Source organism: Lactuca serriola, chromosome 5 (genome assembly GCF_051521515.1).
Source record: "Lactuca serriola cultivar US96UC23 chromosome 5, Lser_US96UC23_V15, whole genome shotgun sequence".
In the NCBI taxonomy this organism is placed as follows: domain Eukaryota; kingdom Viridiplantae; phylum Streptophyta; class Magnoliopsida; order Asterales; family Asteraceae; genus Lactuca; species Lactuca serriola.
In genome coordinates this window covers 250690388-250703279 of record NC_136412.1, presented here as the reverse complement: position 1 = coordinate 250703279, position 12892 = coordinate 250690388, and the positions used below count along the sequence as shown (strand labels likewise).

General features: G+C 35.7%; 1 protein-coding gene across 1 annotated transcript; it reads left to right on the top strand.

Annotated features, from left to right (window-relative positions):
- The first annotated feature begins 5042 nt into the window (after positions 1-5042).
- On the top strand, positions 5043-7378 carry LOC145050368 (uncharacterized). The gene is made up of 3 exons (XM_078998628.1): positions 5043-5286; positions 5437-6110; positions 7085-7378. Exons 1-3 carry the CDS (start codon positions 5043-5045, stop codon positions 7376-7378), a joined length of 1212 nt encoding a protein of 403 aa, XP_078854754.1.
- Positions 7379-12892: the final 5514 nt, after the last annotated feature.

The following is a 12892-nucleotide window of genomic DNA, read 5'->3' as shown; positions in this document are numbered from 1 at the left end:
AAGTGAGTTTTGTAACAAAATACAAAATGGTTGTGGGGGTAGTTATGACATTGACGCTAAAAAAATCAATCTACGGTTTTCTGTTTTCATGATTATTTATGAGAAAACTATAAATTTGGTTCATATAGTTTGTATTTTTTGGAGGGGTTTTGGTTCATGTGGTTTTACTCCTTAAAGATACACCTTCGTTATCTCCCATATATTAACTCACTTTATAGGCTTAGTATGTGAGGGCTAGTCTCTCTTTATCTCTCTTCCCCCTTATTGTTACCATGTTGGTGATTTGTATCACCAATGTGTATCTAAGTGTAATGAATTAATTTGTTGACCAAATATAATTTTGACACATATTAAACAATTAAGGGAAGTATGGAGTGCACACTTGTTTAAGTTTGTTCAAGACTGAAAGTAGACTGTCATTTAGGGGTCAAGCCCATGAATGAACGGGGGTCCAAGGGATGGTAGCCTCTGGCGGGGTCCAAGGGATAGAGCCTCTGACTCGGGTCGAGCTAATAATTGATCCGGTTTTTTTGACTTTGTCTAGGCACTTATAGAAACCTTGATTTTTGTGACGGCTCATGACTGCTTAAACTATTTTTGTGACAGTTTGGCAGATTTTCACACATGAAACTGTTTGTGACAATTTTCATACAAATATATACATAATTTGTTTTTATTTTTTGTCATATCTTCTTGGTACATACACAAAATCATAACCTCCTATTCTATGTTTTTGTTCTCTTAAACTTTTGACTCTTACCTAATTGAATATTTGAGAGTACCACTCAAATACTTCAATTTGAAAGTGTTATCACGATTAATTCTCAAAATTCCAAATGCTATTACATCCCAAGTTTCTAACACACCACTAATTTGAACTTTGGGTACAAGTTAAAACATATAGTAAATAGCATACATTAATGAACACACACATACACTCCATTTTAATTAAGTAATTAGGTTCGTTGGGATTATGATCACTCACACACTTAATTTCATAATTAACCCCAAAATTAAATTGAGTTTCATCCAATTCCATTGTCAAACCATTCCACTTATGAACCGTCCTCACACTTCTAAACACTCCAAGATACACGAGTTTCATTAGATCAATATTGAATTCATCTGTTCATTATCTCCAAGATTCTAGAGTTATCGATGGTCGAATTCATCTGTTCATTATCTCCAAGATTCTATAGTTATCGATGGTCAAGAACTGTCATGAGTGCTCAGTACAAACATGAGAGAGGCAGAGATCTAGGGACTCTCCCTCCTCTTCGATGCAAGCAATTCTAGCGAAAAATGACGAGTTTGATTTCAAAGGAGAGGATTACTTGGGAGTTGGTGTTGTAGAAGCGGAGGAAGAGTTAACGAGGTCAATATTGGCAAGGGAGATTGATCGGGACCAACCTTCACCTTAACCCACCTTCATCACATCCACTGCTATCATCATGCCACCACCACCATCTCTCCAATCTGCCACCAACACCATCTTTTACCAAAAATTGGATTTCAAGATTATATATATATATATATATATATATATATATATATATATATATATATATAGAGAGAGAGAGAGAGAGAAAGAGAGAGAGAGAGAGAGAGAGAGAAAAAGGGTAGGGTAAATTTTTTTTAAATATATCCATACTGAATAAAAGAATCCTTTTATACCATATGGTCACTTCTAAGCTCATCTCTTTTACAAAGTGAAATATCTATTTTTCCCATTCAACTCCCATGTGCTTATTCAACAAATTCTACAAAATCATGTATTGTTTCCTCTAATTCGGCCTCTTGATGTTTGAAACCATATATTAATTAATTGAAATTTGAAATACGCAAATCTCACAAGCAATTCAAAATCAACGGTTTTGGAGGAAGTTAGGGTTCTAAAATGAAATAATCTTCAAATCAATTCTTATAAACTATGGTTGCACACTTTTTTCTTCATCTTCACGGGTTTGCACGTTTCATAGGTATCTCGTTGGCTAAAACTAAAAAAAAAATACTTGAAGTGGTTTCATGATTGTAAGTTTTTCAATTGGATTCTCTGCTATAGTTTACATATACAGCTTCTCCATTGAATTCGACTTATGTTCATCATCTAAGTTTCAATTTCTCAATCAAAATAACTAGTAATCTAGTATTAGTAGCCAACACCTTTCCTTCAATTAAAAAAAATAATCTGAAGAAAAAAAATGCAGGATCCCAAACGCAAATAATATATACCACACGAAGATCCAACTAAAGAAGTAAAAGCATAATCAAATGAAAAGCTACCCGAAAGAGATCGAATAAAGGAAATGCTAACGGACTCCAATTTCGATTCCTATAAGGGAGGAGGGAGTCATTCCCTCAGTTAAAAAATACAAAACAACTAAGATACAAGTTTTAAAACACGTTGTACAAGAGAAACTAAGAAAGAAAAAGTAGAGAGAGATGATGAAGTGAGTTAGTGAAACCAATCAACCCACTTGTCGAAGCGGGAGTGGTACCACCGATAACTATATTACTAATTAAGATTTTACATTTGATTGTTTTGTATTTTTTTTTAATTGAGTGGGTTGAGTGAGTTCAAAAAGATAGGGTAGGGTTTCCGTGTGCTGTGAGTTCGAAAAGATAAAGAAAAACAAAAAAGAAAAAGTGATGTGGTATCAGCTTGACCCAGGCCTTGCACATTAAGAAAGAGACAATTCCATTATCAACCAGAGAGGCTCCATTCTTATTAATAATTTCTGCAATGATGTGTAAACATCCATCCATAGAATACCCCATCATTTGTCCTACCAGAACAAACTCTTCCAGAGTTTCTAACAGAGATACCCCCTTCCTCGGTTTTGGAACAGGAGAAACCTCATCAGAAATATGTGAACCAACACCCTTCCCATTCATTGGAATCTTTAAATGAGCACTCAAATCTAGACCCACCTTATAAGACCCCATATTAACAGACCTTGTTGTAGGAGAAGGTTGCCGAAAGCAACCAGAAACATCCCTTAGTAATGAATTGTTATGTCTTTAATTACCATGAGCATCATATAAAGAAGGGTGAAGCCGGGGGTGAAACTGCAAAATTCCTAAACTACCCTCCTCACCCAACGATTCCTTCTATAAAACTTCATAAAGACTAAAAGGATCTTTAGAATTTTTATTATCAACTGCTTCCTTGTTTACCCTTTTAGGAGTAGATATCATCCCCACCCAAAACAGATTCATGGACTCTATCAACTTCAATATCATCTTGAAAGAATTCTGCATCTACATGATCATAAAGATTGTCTTTCTTGCTAGCGAAATTATCTTCTTACATATCTTGGGCCGACTTTTCTACTTCTTGAATAAAATTAAGATTCCAAGCCGAAATTTATCTAGCCCTCACAATAAAAACCTACCCTTAAACAATAACTTTAAAAGACTCAAGGATAACTAACATCAACTTCGTCTTGACACATATTCGTTTAGGCTATAGGTTATTATCATGTGGGTCTTCTAAGAAAATAAGAACAACCTACCTCAAAGCAATTTTAGAGAATGTGTTTGGAGTCCAAGCATAAGAAGGAACAACTTCCATATCAATCCAAACAACCCGTTTGTCAACCTCAAAGGACTTAGACCATAGAACTATAGAAGAGAACCAAGATAAAATCCCATCATGCTTCTGGAACTTGTTTCTTACATCAGTAGAATCAAATTCCAAAGAGACCCAGAAATCTCCCACATAACACATAGTCACATACCGGAAGCCTTCATTGTTGCAAATCACTCTAAGATTCAGAAGAGATTCAAATTCCTTGACCTTGCCAATAAGAGTAAGTTCAAAGCTCTTGTCAACCAAACATGAATCATCTAAAACCAAATCAGGAGAATCATTATGGTTTGAAAGAGAATCTCGATCATTAGAGAAGCCAACTACCACTTTAGCATAAGAGCCTCTCACGAAATTAGGAGGCAAAACTTGCTTAGGCCTGGAAGAAGGACAACATGGTAGGAATAGAATTGGAATTTGATCCCCCTCGTTGGAATTTGTCAAGATTTGCATTTAAACCAAAATGACCAATCCAAATATTACATCGATTAGCAACAAGAGTGATGTCGATGCAGAGGCAACTAACGTTGCTTATTTTGGGCAATATCTCACATTTTAATAATTTGATTATTATTTTTAGATTGGTTTATCTTAATTTTAAAAGACCCATTAATTAGGGATTAGGCTTTATCTTCTTTTGATGTCGTTTGATTAGGCCGGGCTTTGGAGCTCGTCATAAGTATCTTATTTACTATTTGTGTTGGGGGGATCTTTTATTTTTTTGGATGAATAGAAAAGAACGAGACCTTTTCTGTTTTCATATGTGATTCTTGACCATTTGAGTACTGTTTGCATCATTTGGTATCAGAGCACAGGTATTGCCGATGGTCGGACGTGGATGCCCTCGCAATCAACCTCGTAGAGACGCTGACGGAGGCAACGCCGGAGAACTGAGAGACCCACGGGATGTTGAGATAGAGTGCCTTCAACAAAGGATTCGAGAGCTCAAACTATTAAGAGAGGTGTGAGAAGAGGAGACTGAGACAGATTCCAATGTGGGAGGAAGGGGCGAATATGAGGAGATGAACCCTTTTGCTAACCAACAGAATTTTCAGAGGCATCCACATGAAGATCATGTACGCACTTTGGGTATCAAAGTTGAGATTCCCGACTTTGATGGTACCGCCCACCCTGATGATTTCATTGATTGGTTGAGCACGGTGGAACGAGTCTTCGACTTGCGGGAGATACCCGATCATCTCAAGGTAAAACTTGTTGCTATTAAGCTTCGTAAAATGCATCATTATGGTGGGATCACGTGAAAAAACAATGCATGCAAGAAGGGAAGTCTAAAGTGCAGACGTGGGTAAAAATGAAAAAATTGTTGCAAACATAGTTTCTTCCCATTAATCATCACCAAGAGGCGTTTCTTGAATTCCATAGTGTAGCACAACTTGAATTGTCGGTCCAAGAGTTTATAACTAAATTTGATCAGATGCGAATGAGGTGTGCGATGGACGAGGAAGAAGAACACACCATTGCTCGTTTTCTTGGTGGTCTAAGAACTGAGATATCAGAAGTGGTCCAACTGCAACAATATTGGACTTATACAGATGTTTGTAAATTGGCTTTACGGGTAGAAAAACAGTTAAAGGGATGGGGACGAGCGACGACCAGTAAACATTTTTCCTTGTCTCGACCTGCTACAATACAAAACTCAAAACTCGTTGCACCAAGGGTTGCTGACACTAACTCAGGTAAGACTACACCCGACATTACTTCTGCTCTATCTATGCAACGTGTGATTCGTTGTTTTCAATGTCAAGGCATAGGACATCTTGCAAGAGATTGCCCTAACTAGCAATTAGCAACCTTGATAGACGACCAAATGCCCATTTATGATACAGTAAACGAACAGGAGGCAACATATGATGAGGGTGAAGTTCTTTATGCGGATCAAAGGGAAGCATTGATAGCCCAACGAGTTCTTAATGTTGCCGTATCAGAGCCAACCGATGGACATTTATGGCTTCGGAATAACATTTTCCACACTAAGTGCACAACTAAGGGAAAGGTGTGCGATATCATAGTAGATGGGGGTAGTTGTGAGAATATGGTGGCTACCAGCATGGTTGAGAAATTAGGCCTTACCACTACAGATCATCCTGCGCCTTATCAACTTACACGGTTAAAAAAAGGAAACACTGTTAAAGTAACTAAGAGGTGTCTGGTACATTTTTCAATTGGTCAAAAGCATTCTGATGACGTTTGGTGTGAAGTGATTCCAATGGACGCATGCCATCTATTGTTGGGAAGACCTTGGCAATATGATCAAAAGACTAAACATGATGGGTTAAAAAATACATATTCGTTTATAAAGGACGGCATCCATATCACCCTAGCACCTCTTGATACGCGCCATGTGACGAAAGATGATTTACTTATCACAAGATCTGAAGTTGCTGGTCTTACCAGGCTCAACCCACCTGATCTTCAATTTGCATTAGTCATACAAGAAGCCAATAAAGTTGAGCTTACAATTCCAGTTGCGGTCCAGCCTCTCATCACTGAATTTCAGGAGGTATTTCCCGAAGACATACCCCCGAGGTTGCCCATGATGCATGAGATTCAATATTGTATTGATTTAATTTATACCTGGACCGGTCATCCCAAACAAACCCGCTTATCGAATGAACCCAACGGAATATGCAGAATTACATCGACAAGTGTCGGAGCTACTTGAAAAGGCCTTATTCAAGAAAGTATGAGTCCGTGCGCTGTTCCCGCCTTATTAGTACCTAAACAAGGGGGTGCTTTTCGTATGTGTATTGATAGTCGGGCCGTCAACAAAATTACTATAAAATATCGTTTTCCTATTCCTCGTTTTGACGACTTAATAGATCAACTTCATGGATCATCTGTGTTTTCTAAAATTGACCTAAGGAGCGGATATCACCAAATCCGGTTGTGACCCGGAGATGAGTGGAAAACTGCCTTTAAAACTCGAGACGGACTTTATGAATGGATGGTCATGCCGTTCGGGTTATCAAACGCTCCGAGCACGTTTATGCGTCTCATGAACCATGTGTTTAAATCTTTTATAGGCCATTTCGTTGTGGTTTATTTTGATGATATATTGGTCTTTAGCAAGAATGTCGATCACCACCTATTGCACCTTCGACAAGTTTTAACGGTTCTACGGGAGCAAAAATTGTATGCAAATGCAAGTAAGTGCCATTTTTTACCACAGAGGTTACATTCCTTGGGTATTTAGTATCTTAAGAAGGTATACACATGGATGCCAATAAAGTTAATGCAATTTGGAGTTGACCCACACCCACTTCAATTAATGATATTAGAAAGTTCCATGGTTTGGCTTCATTTTATCGACGCTTTATTAACAACTTCAGCAGTATTATAGCTCCTATGACAGAGTGTATGAAAGCAAGTGTATTTAAGTGGTCAAAAGCGGTTGATGATGCTTTTGTCACATTAAAAAATCGAGTGACACAAGCACCATGTTTAGCTTTTCCTAACTTTAGTGATGTGTTCCAGGTGGAATGTGATGCTTCAGGGCTGGGTATTGGAGGAGTATTGAGTCAGAATAAACGTCCAATCGCATTTTTTAGTGAGAAGTTTAATGATGTTCGTCGCAAATATTCTACTTATGATAAAGAGTTTTACGCAATTGTACGCATAGTTGAATATTGGAGACACTATTTATTACCTAACGAGTGTATCCTCTATTCTGATCATGAGGCTCTTAGGTTTATTAATGGCCAGCATGCACTCAAACCCCGTCATGCAAAGTGGGTTGAGACATTACAAGCTTATTCTTTTGTTATCTGACGCAAGATTGGGGCATCTAATATCGTTGCCGACGCACTTAGCCGCCGACATGCTCTCCTCTTAGCCATGCAGGTGCAGGTGCAAGGGTTTGACTCATTTTGCTCCTTGTATCTAGATGATCCAAATTTTAAGGAAGTGTGGCGACAATGCCAAATTCAGCCCGTTAATGATTTCTCGATGCACGATGCTTATTTATTTAAAGGATCACGGTTGTGTGTTCCTATTTGTTCCTTGCGGGATGCTAATATTTTGGAGAGCCATGGAGGAGGCCTTGCGGGTCATTTTGGTCGGGACAAGACGGTCGCGTTACTTCAGGAAAGATTTTACTGGCCTAAACTAGCACGAGATGTATCGCGTATTGTCAACCGTTGTCGGATTTGCCATATATCTAAGACTCGGGGCTCAAATGTCGGGCTTTACACGCCATTACCTGTCCCTGTAGCTCCGTGGGAGGATGTTAGTATGGAATTCGTACTGGGGTTACCTCGTACGCAACGGAAAAAAGACTAGATTATGGTTGTTGCTGATCGTTTCTCAAAGACGGCACATTTCCTACCGTGTGTCACAACTTATGATGCAAGCCAAGTGGCACGATTATATTTTGTAGAGATTATGAGACTTCGTGGAATCCCGAAGACGATCATGTCAGATCGTGATGTCAAGTTCGTCAGTCATTTTTGGCGCACTTTGTGGAAATCGTTAGGATCGAAACTACAATTCAGTAGCTCCCACCATCCCCAAACTGATGGGCAAACGGAAGTGGCAAATCGTAGTTTAGGGAATTTACTTCGTACACTCGTGGGGGAACAACCTAAGAAATGGTACCTTATTTTGCCGCATGCTGAATTTGCTTATAACTGTTCAGTAAACCGTACAACACAGGAATGTCTCCGTTTCGCATTGTTTATGGTCGCGATCCCATAACTCCCCTCGATCTTTCTCCGATACTTCGTGATAAGGTTGTTAGTAGTAATGGGATAGATTGCTCCCAGTATATTAAAGAGTTGCATCAGCGAGTACGTGACAATATCATTAAACACAATGAGCGTTATCAAGTTCAAGCCAACAAACATCGTAAACAGGTCGTGTACAAGGAAGGCGATCTTGTGTGGATTCACTTCCGTCCAAAGCGTTTCCCGAGAGGTCGTTTCAACAAGTTGCAACCGCGTGCAGATGGTCCTTTTCGCGCACTCCAACGTATTAACGATAATGCCTATAAGATAAAGCTTCCGGGTCAGTATAATGGTTTTGTTACTTTTAATGTTGCTGATCTCTCGCCATATGAATCGACCATCGACGAGGAGGTGGACTCGGAGTCGAGTGCTTTTCAAGCCCGGGAGGAAGATGCCGATGCAGAGGCAACTAACGTTGCTTACTTTGGGTAATATCTCACATTTTAATAATTTGATTATTATTGTTAGCTAGATTGGTTTATCTTAATTTTAAAAGACCCATTAATTAGGGATTAGGCTTTATCTTCTTTTGATGTCGTTTGACTAGGCCGGGCTTTGGAGATCGTCATAAGTATCTTATTTACTATTTGTGTTGGGGGGATATTTTTTTTTTTTTGGATGAATAGAAAAGAACGAGACCTTTTGTGTTTGCATATGTGATTCTTGACCATTTAAGTACTGTTTGCATCAAAGAGTATCTAGGTTTTGTACTTTAATGAAACACACAAAGGCATAACACCTTCCAAATTTTGATTTTCTGGACGGGATAAACACATCCACCACAGTCCCACATTGAGAGCAAGAACTTCGAAAGTCCTAAGATGAAATACTTTCTAGAAAATTAGTAACAAAGACAAAATAAGAAACATGCAACACCAAATCTTGAAAATTGCTTCCAATCTTATGCAACACTGGAAAAAGGATTCCGAGATCGCCAGAGAACCTAGGGTTTTTTTTTTTCACGTCTCAGTGACATATATTATTATGTTACGAGCACAAAATGGTTGTTTTGTCACATATGTATTTTTAACACAATTCATTATTTTTATATTTTAATAACATAATAATGAAAGTTGATTTATAAATTCTAATACAAAACTGAAGAAAAAAAGATATAAAATGTAGCATAATATTAGCTGTTAAAAAAAATCAAATTTGTGAAAACTTATTTTTACAACTTAAAATTACATAGAAGTATTTATTTTAATATATATATATATATATATATATATATATATATATATATATATATATATATATATATATATATATATATATATATATATATATATGAAACATCCATAAACTGACAATAATTAATATCAAATCAACAAGAAATCGAGAATAAATTATCTTCAAATTTGAATCGAATTCATAACCGACTTCAACTTCATATACTTAGAAACACAATGGATTACAAATTTAATCTCCAAAAAAGAAGATAATCATCGTTCATTCTCTCCCTCATATACCAATGTCTCTGACAATCGCCTACTCTCTATTCACTATTTTTGGTGCTTAGTTGTCGTTAGTACTCTACCCAAAAATATAAAAACACTCATCGGGTGTCATCATGTTCTTTACTAAAATTAGGAATAGTTTCTTTAGTTTTTGCTATTGAATCGACTAACATAGTGTCTTACGGTAGTGGATGCAGCTATGACATATATGAGGTATGAAGTTTTTGTTTGAGTTGAGTTTTTATTTTCTTTATTATACACAATTGATGATATAAAACATCCATTACATACCTAAACATAGATTTCTAATTTATGATGGCCAATTTCTTTTGAATTATTTTGATATGCTAAAGTTAATGGGCATGCAATAAATCATTTATTTTTCAAACTTTGAACTAATTTGCAATAAATAAGAAAATAAAGTCGATCATATTAGTAACTAATCACCTAAATATCAGAAAACCACCTTTTATTCTTCCATAAATCATTCTCTTGGTGATTGGCATATCTCTAAACCCTAGACATCACCCTACTTGGATTAAAATAGAGGAAGAAGAAAAATTTTAAAAGTTTATCCAATAAATTAGGTATGTTGCTGAATTGATGTGGATGTCCCATAATTTAGGAACTAAATTTATTCCTCGATATCTTTACTTATAGGATTATGACTCAAGTTCTATTTTTTTCCGCTCTTCTTCGTATTTTCATCATTTGCGCCTCCATTTGTTGTTGCTATTGTAACCATGCCACTGGGGGTTTATCATGTCCATTTGTTTATGTATTTTGATTAGATGTATTGGATTCAAAGTTTTTTCGCTCATGGTCATTTATGGTTATGTAGATGTCGTTACCCTTAAAGCTAATGGAGACCCTGTTGACATGAAGAAAATTAACCAAGATAAGGTATTTTGTGTGGGCTCTTTATTCCAAAATTTAAAATCGTTGCCTTATCCTTTTTAATTTTTTATTTTGTGCCTTTGATTTCATGTTGCTTCTATTCATTTATTATGTTGTCCTTGATGACAACATGGTTCTTTCTTACATAAGTCGTTTTCTTCTTAAGGATGAACAAGGGGTGGAACGAAGTTTAATGAGTAGAAACTAAAACAGGAAGAAAAAGGAGACCGGCCCTTTTGTTTATTGAGGGTAAATTTCATATATGCCTTTAATAAACATTTAAATGTTGTATTTGTCCGGCCTAAAATCTTAGTATCATATTTGTCCTTCTTAATCAATTAAAATATCGAATTTTTCCAAATCTATTTTTTTTTTTATAATTTTTAACATTTAATAGTTATTTTTTGTATTCTTAAATATATTAAAATTAAAATAAAAAGTAGATGGACCTTAATGCCCTTTAATCTTAAATCCCTTTTGCCCACCTGATACATCAGGTCGTATAACCCCCACCCCCAAATACCCAATAACTTATACGTTGCTGTCGATCGGGCATTTTCCCCGTCTTCATTGAATCACAACCTCTCTCTGCCTCCCGGAGAAATCGATCAGGTGATGGTTTTAATGTTTTAATATACAATGGAAAAGTGGAAATCATCGGAGACCCCTCCGCCTCACGGAGAAACATTACCTGGAGATTGTTGTGGTTGTGGTTGTGTTCGCAGGACATATATTCCGATGATCTTAAAGGGAGAATCTGATTCTACAATCATGTCAAAGGTTTGTTAGCATTATGCACACATTATTGTATTTGTGTGATATATAGATCTGTTTGATGTTCATGTATACAGTTGGAATCAGTACATGATTTTTATAATTTTATGAACTTCACTTGGTGTTATACAGGTGGAATCGTTACATATTTTTGAATTGATAATCTTGTTAGATCTTCCATTTGATGCAAATATAATTTTTTTTCAGTGGCACCTTGAATGTATGCATATAAGGCCACATCCATTAAAGGGTAATACAAACACATTCCGGGATTGAAAGATCTAGTCCAGAATCTCATGATTTGTTTATCCCATTGGAGATCAATTTCACAAAAATTAATCCAAATTACAGGTGGAGCTAGCTTTATTCTTGTAAATTGCTTATAAATTGGATTAGTTGGTTACCTAATGCATGATGTGTGTGATTGCAAGAAGAAAGGACTAAGGAGTGATAACAAGGGAAGAATTACGATGTGATCTAAATAAATATGGAGACTGCAATTAATGTGTGATTATGTGATGTATGGGCATTTACATGTAATAATGGTATTATTGTCCATTTAAGGTTATAAAAAAGAATTATAAATCAATAAAAAATATGAAAAAAAAAAAAAAAGATTTAGGCAAATATGATATTTTAATAGATTAAAAATGACAAATACGATATTTAGAGTTTAGGCCGGACAAATACGATATTTAGATGTTTAGTAACGGCATATACGAAATTCTCTCTTGTCTCAAGGTAATGTCCTTCTATCATTTCACTCATCAATGTTTCATGTATGCCTAGATATTTATTGGAAGTTGTTAAAACTAGGAGTTAGAAATGAGTTGACCGAGGTAACTTAGGAAAGACACATACCATTTTGTGAAAACAGAACCAACATAACTATATATGGTTTTATTTAGGTATCAGTAGTGATTGATTAAACATATTTCTTGATCATAATTGTTTTTTTTTTACTTTGGATTTTGTTAATGAGGTTTTGGTTGTCCCATGTTGAATCTTTCGTGCTCAACTTTTATCTTTAGGTTTTTTTTTCCTTTTGTCTACTGCATTTACTACCCGATAACGTGTTTGATCAACTGTGATATATTTTACCTAAACATATATTAATGGATTATGAACTAATTTTTTCTTATATCATATCCAATTTATTTAACATTGTTTATTTATGAATGAATGATTGTAATTTAAATATTATTTTTTTTTTAAATTTAACTAAAATGATAATTTATTCATATTCTGTCGTTTATTGAGTGTAAAAGAAACAAATCTTTGTGTACACTGTACACCAATTTGATAAAAGAAAATAAACCATTACTTATTCATGCCATTTTATTTTTATAAAATGACATAAACAAAATTAACATACAACTATTTAGAAAAACATGAAAATATAGCAAACATTGATAAATAACAAAATAAAA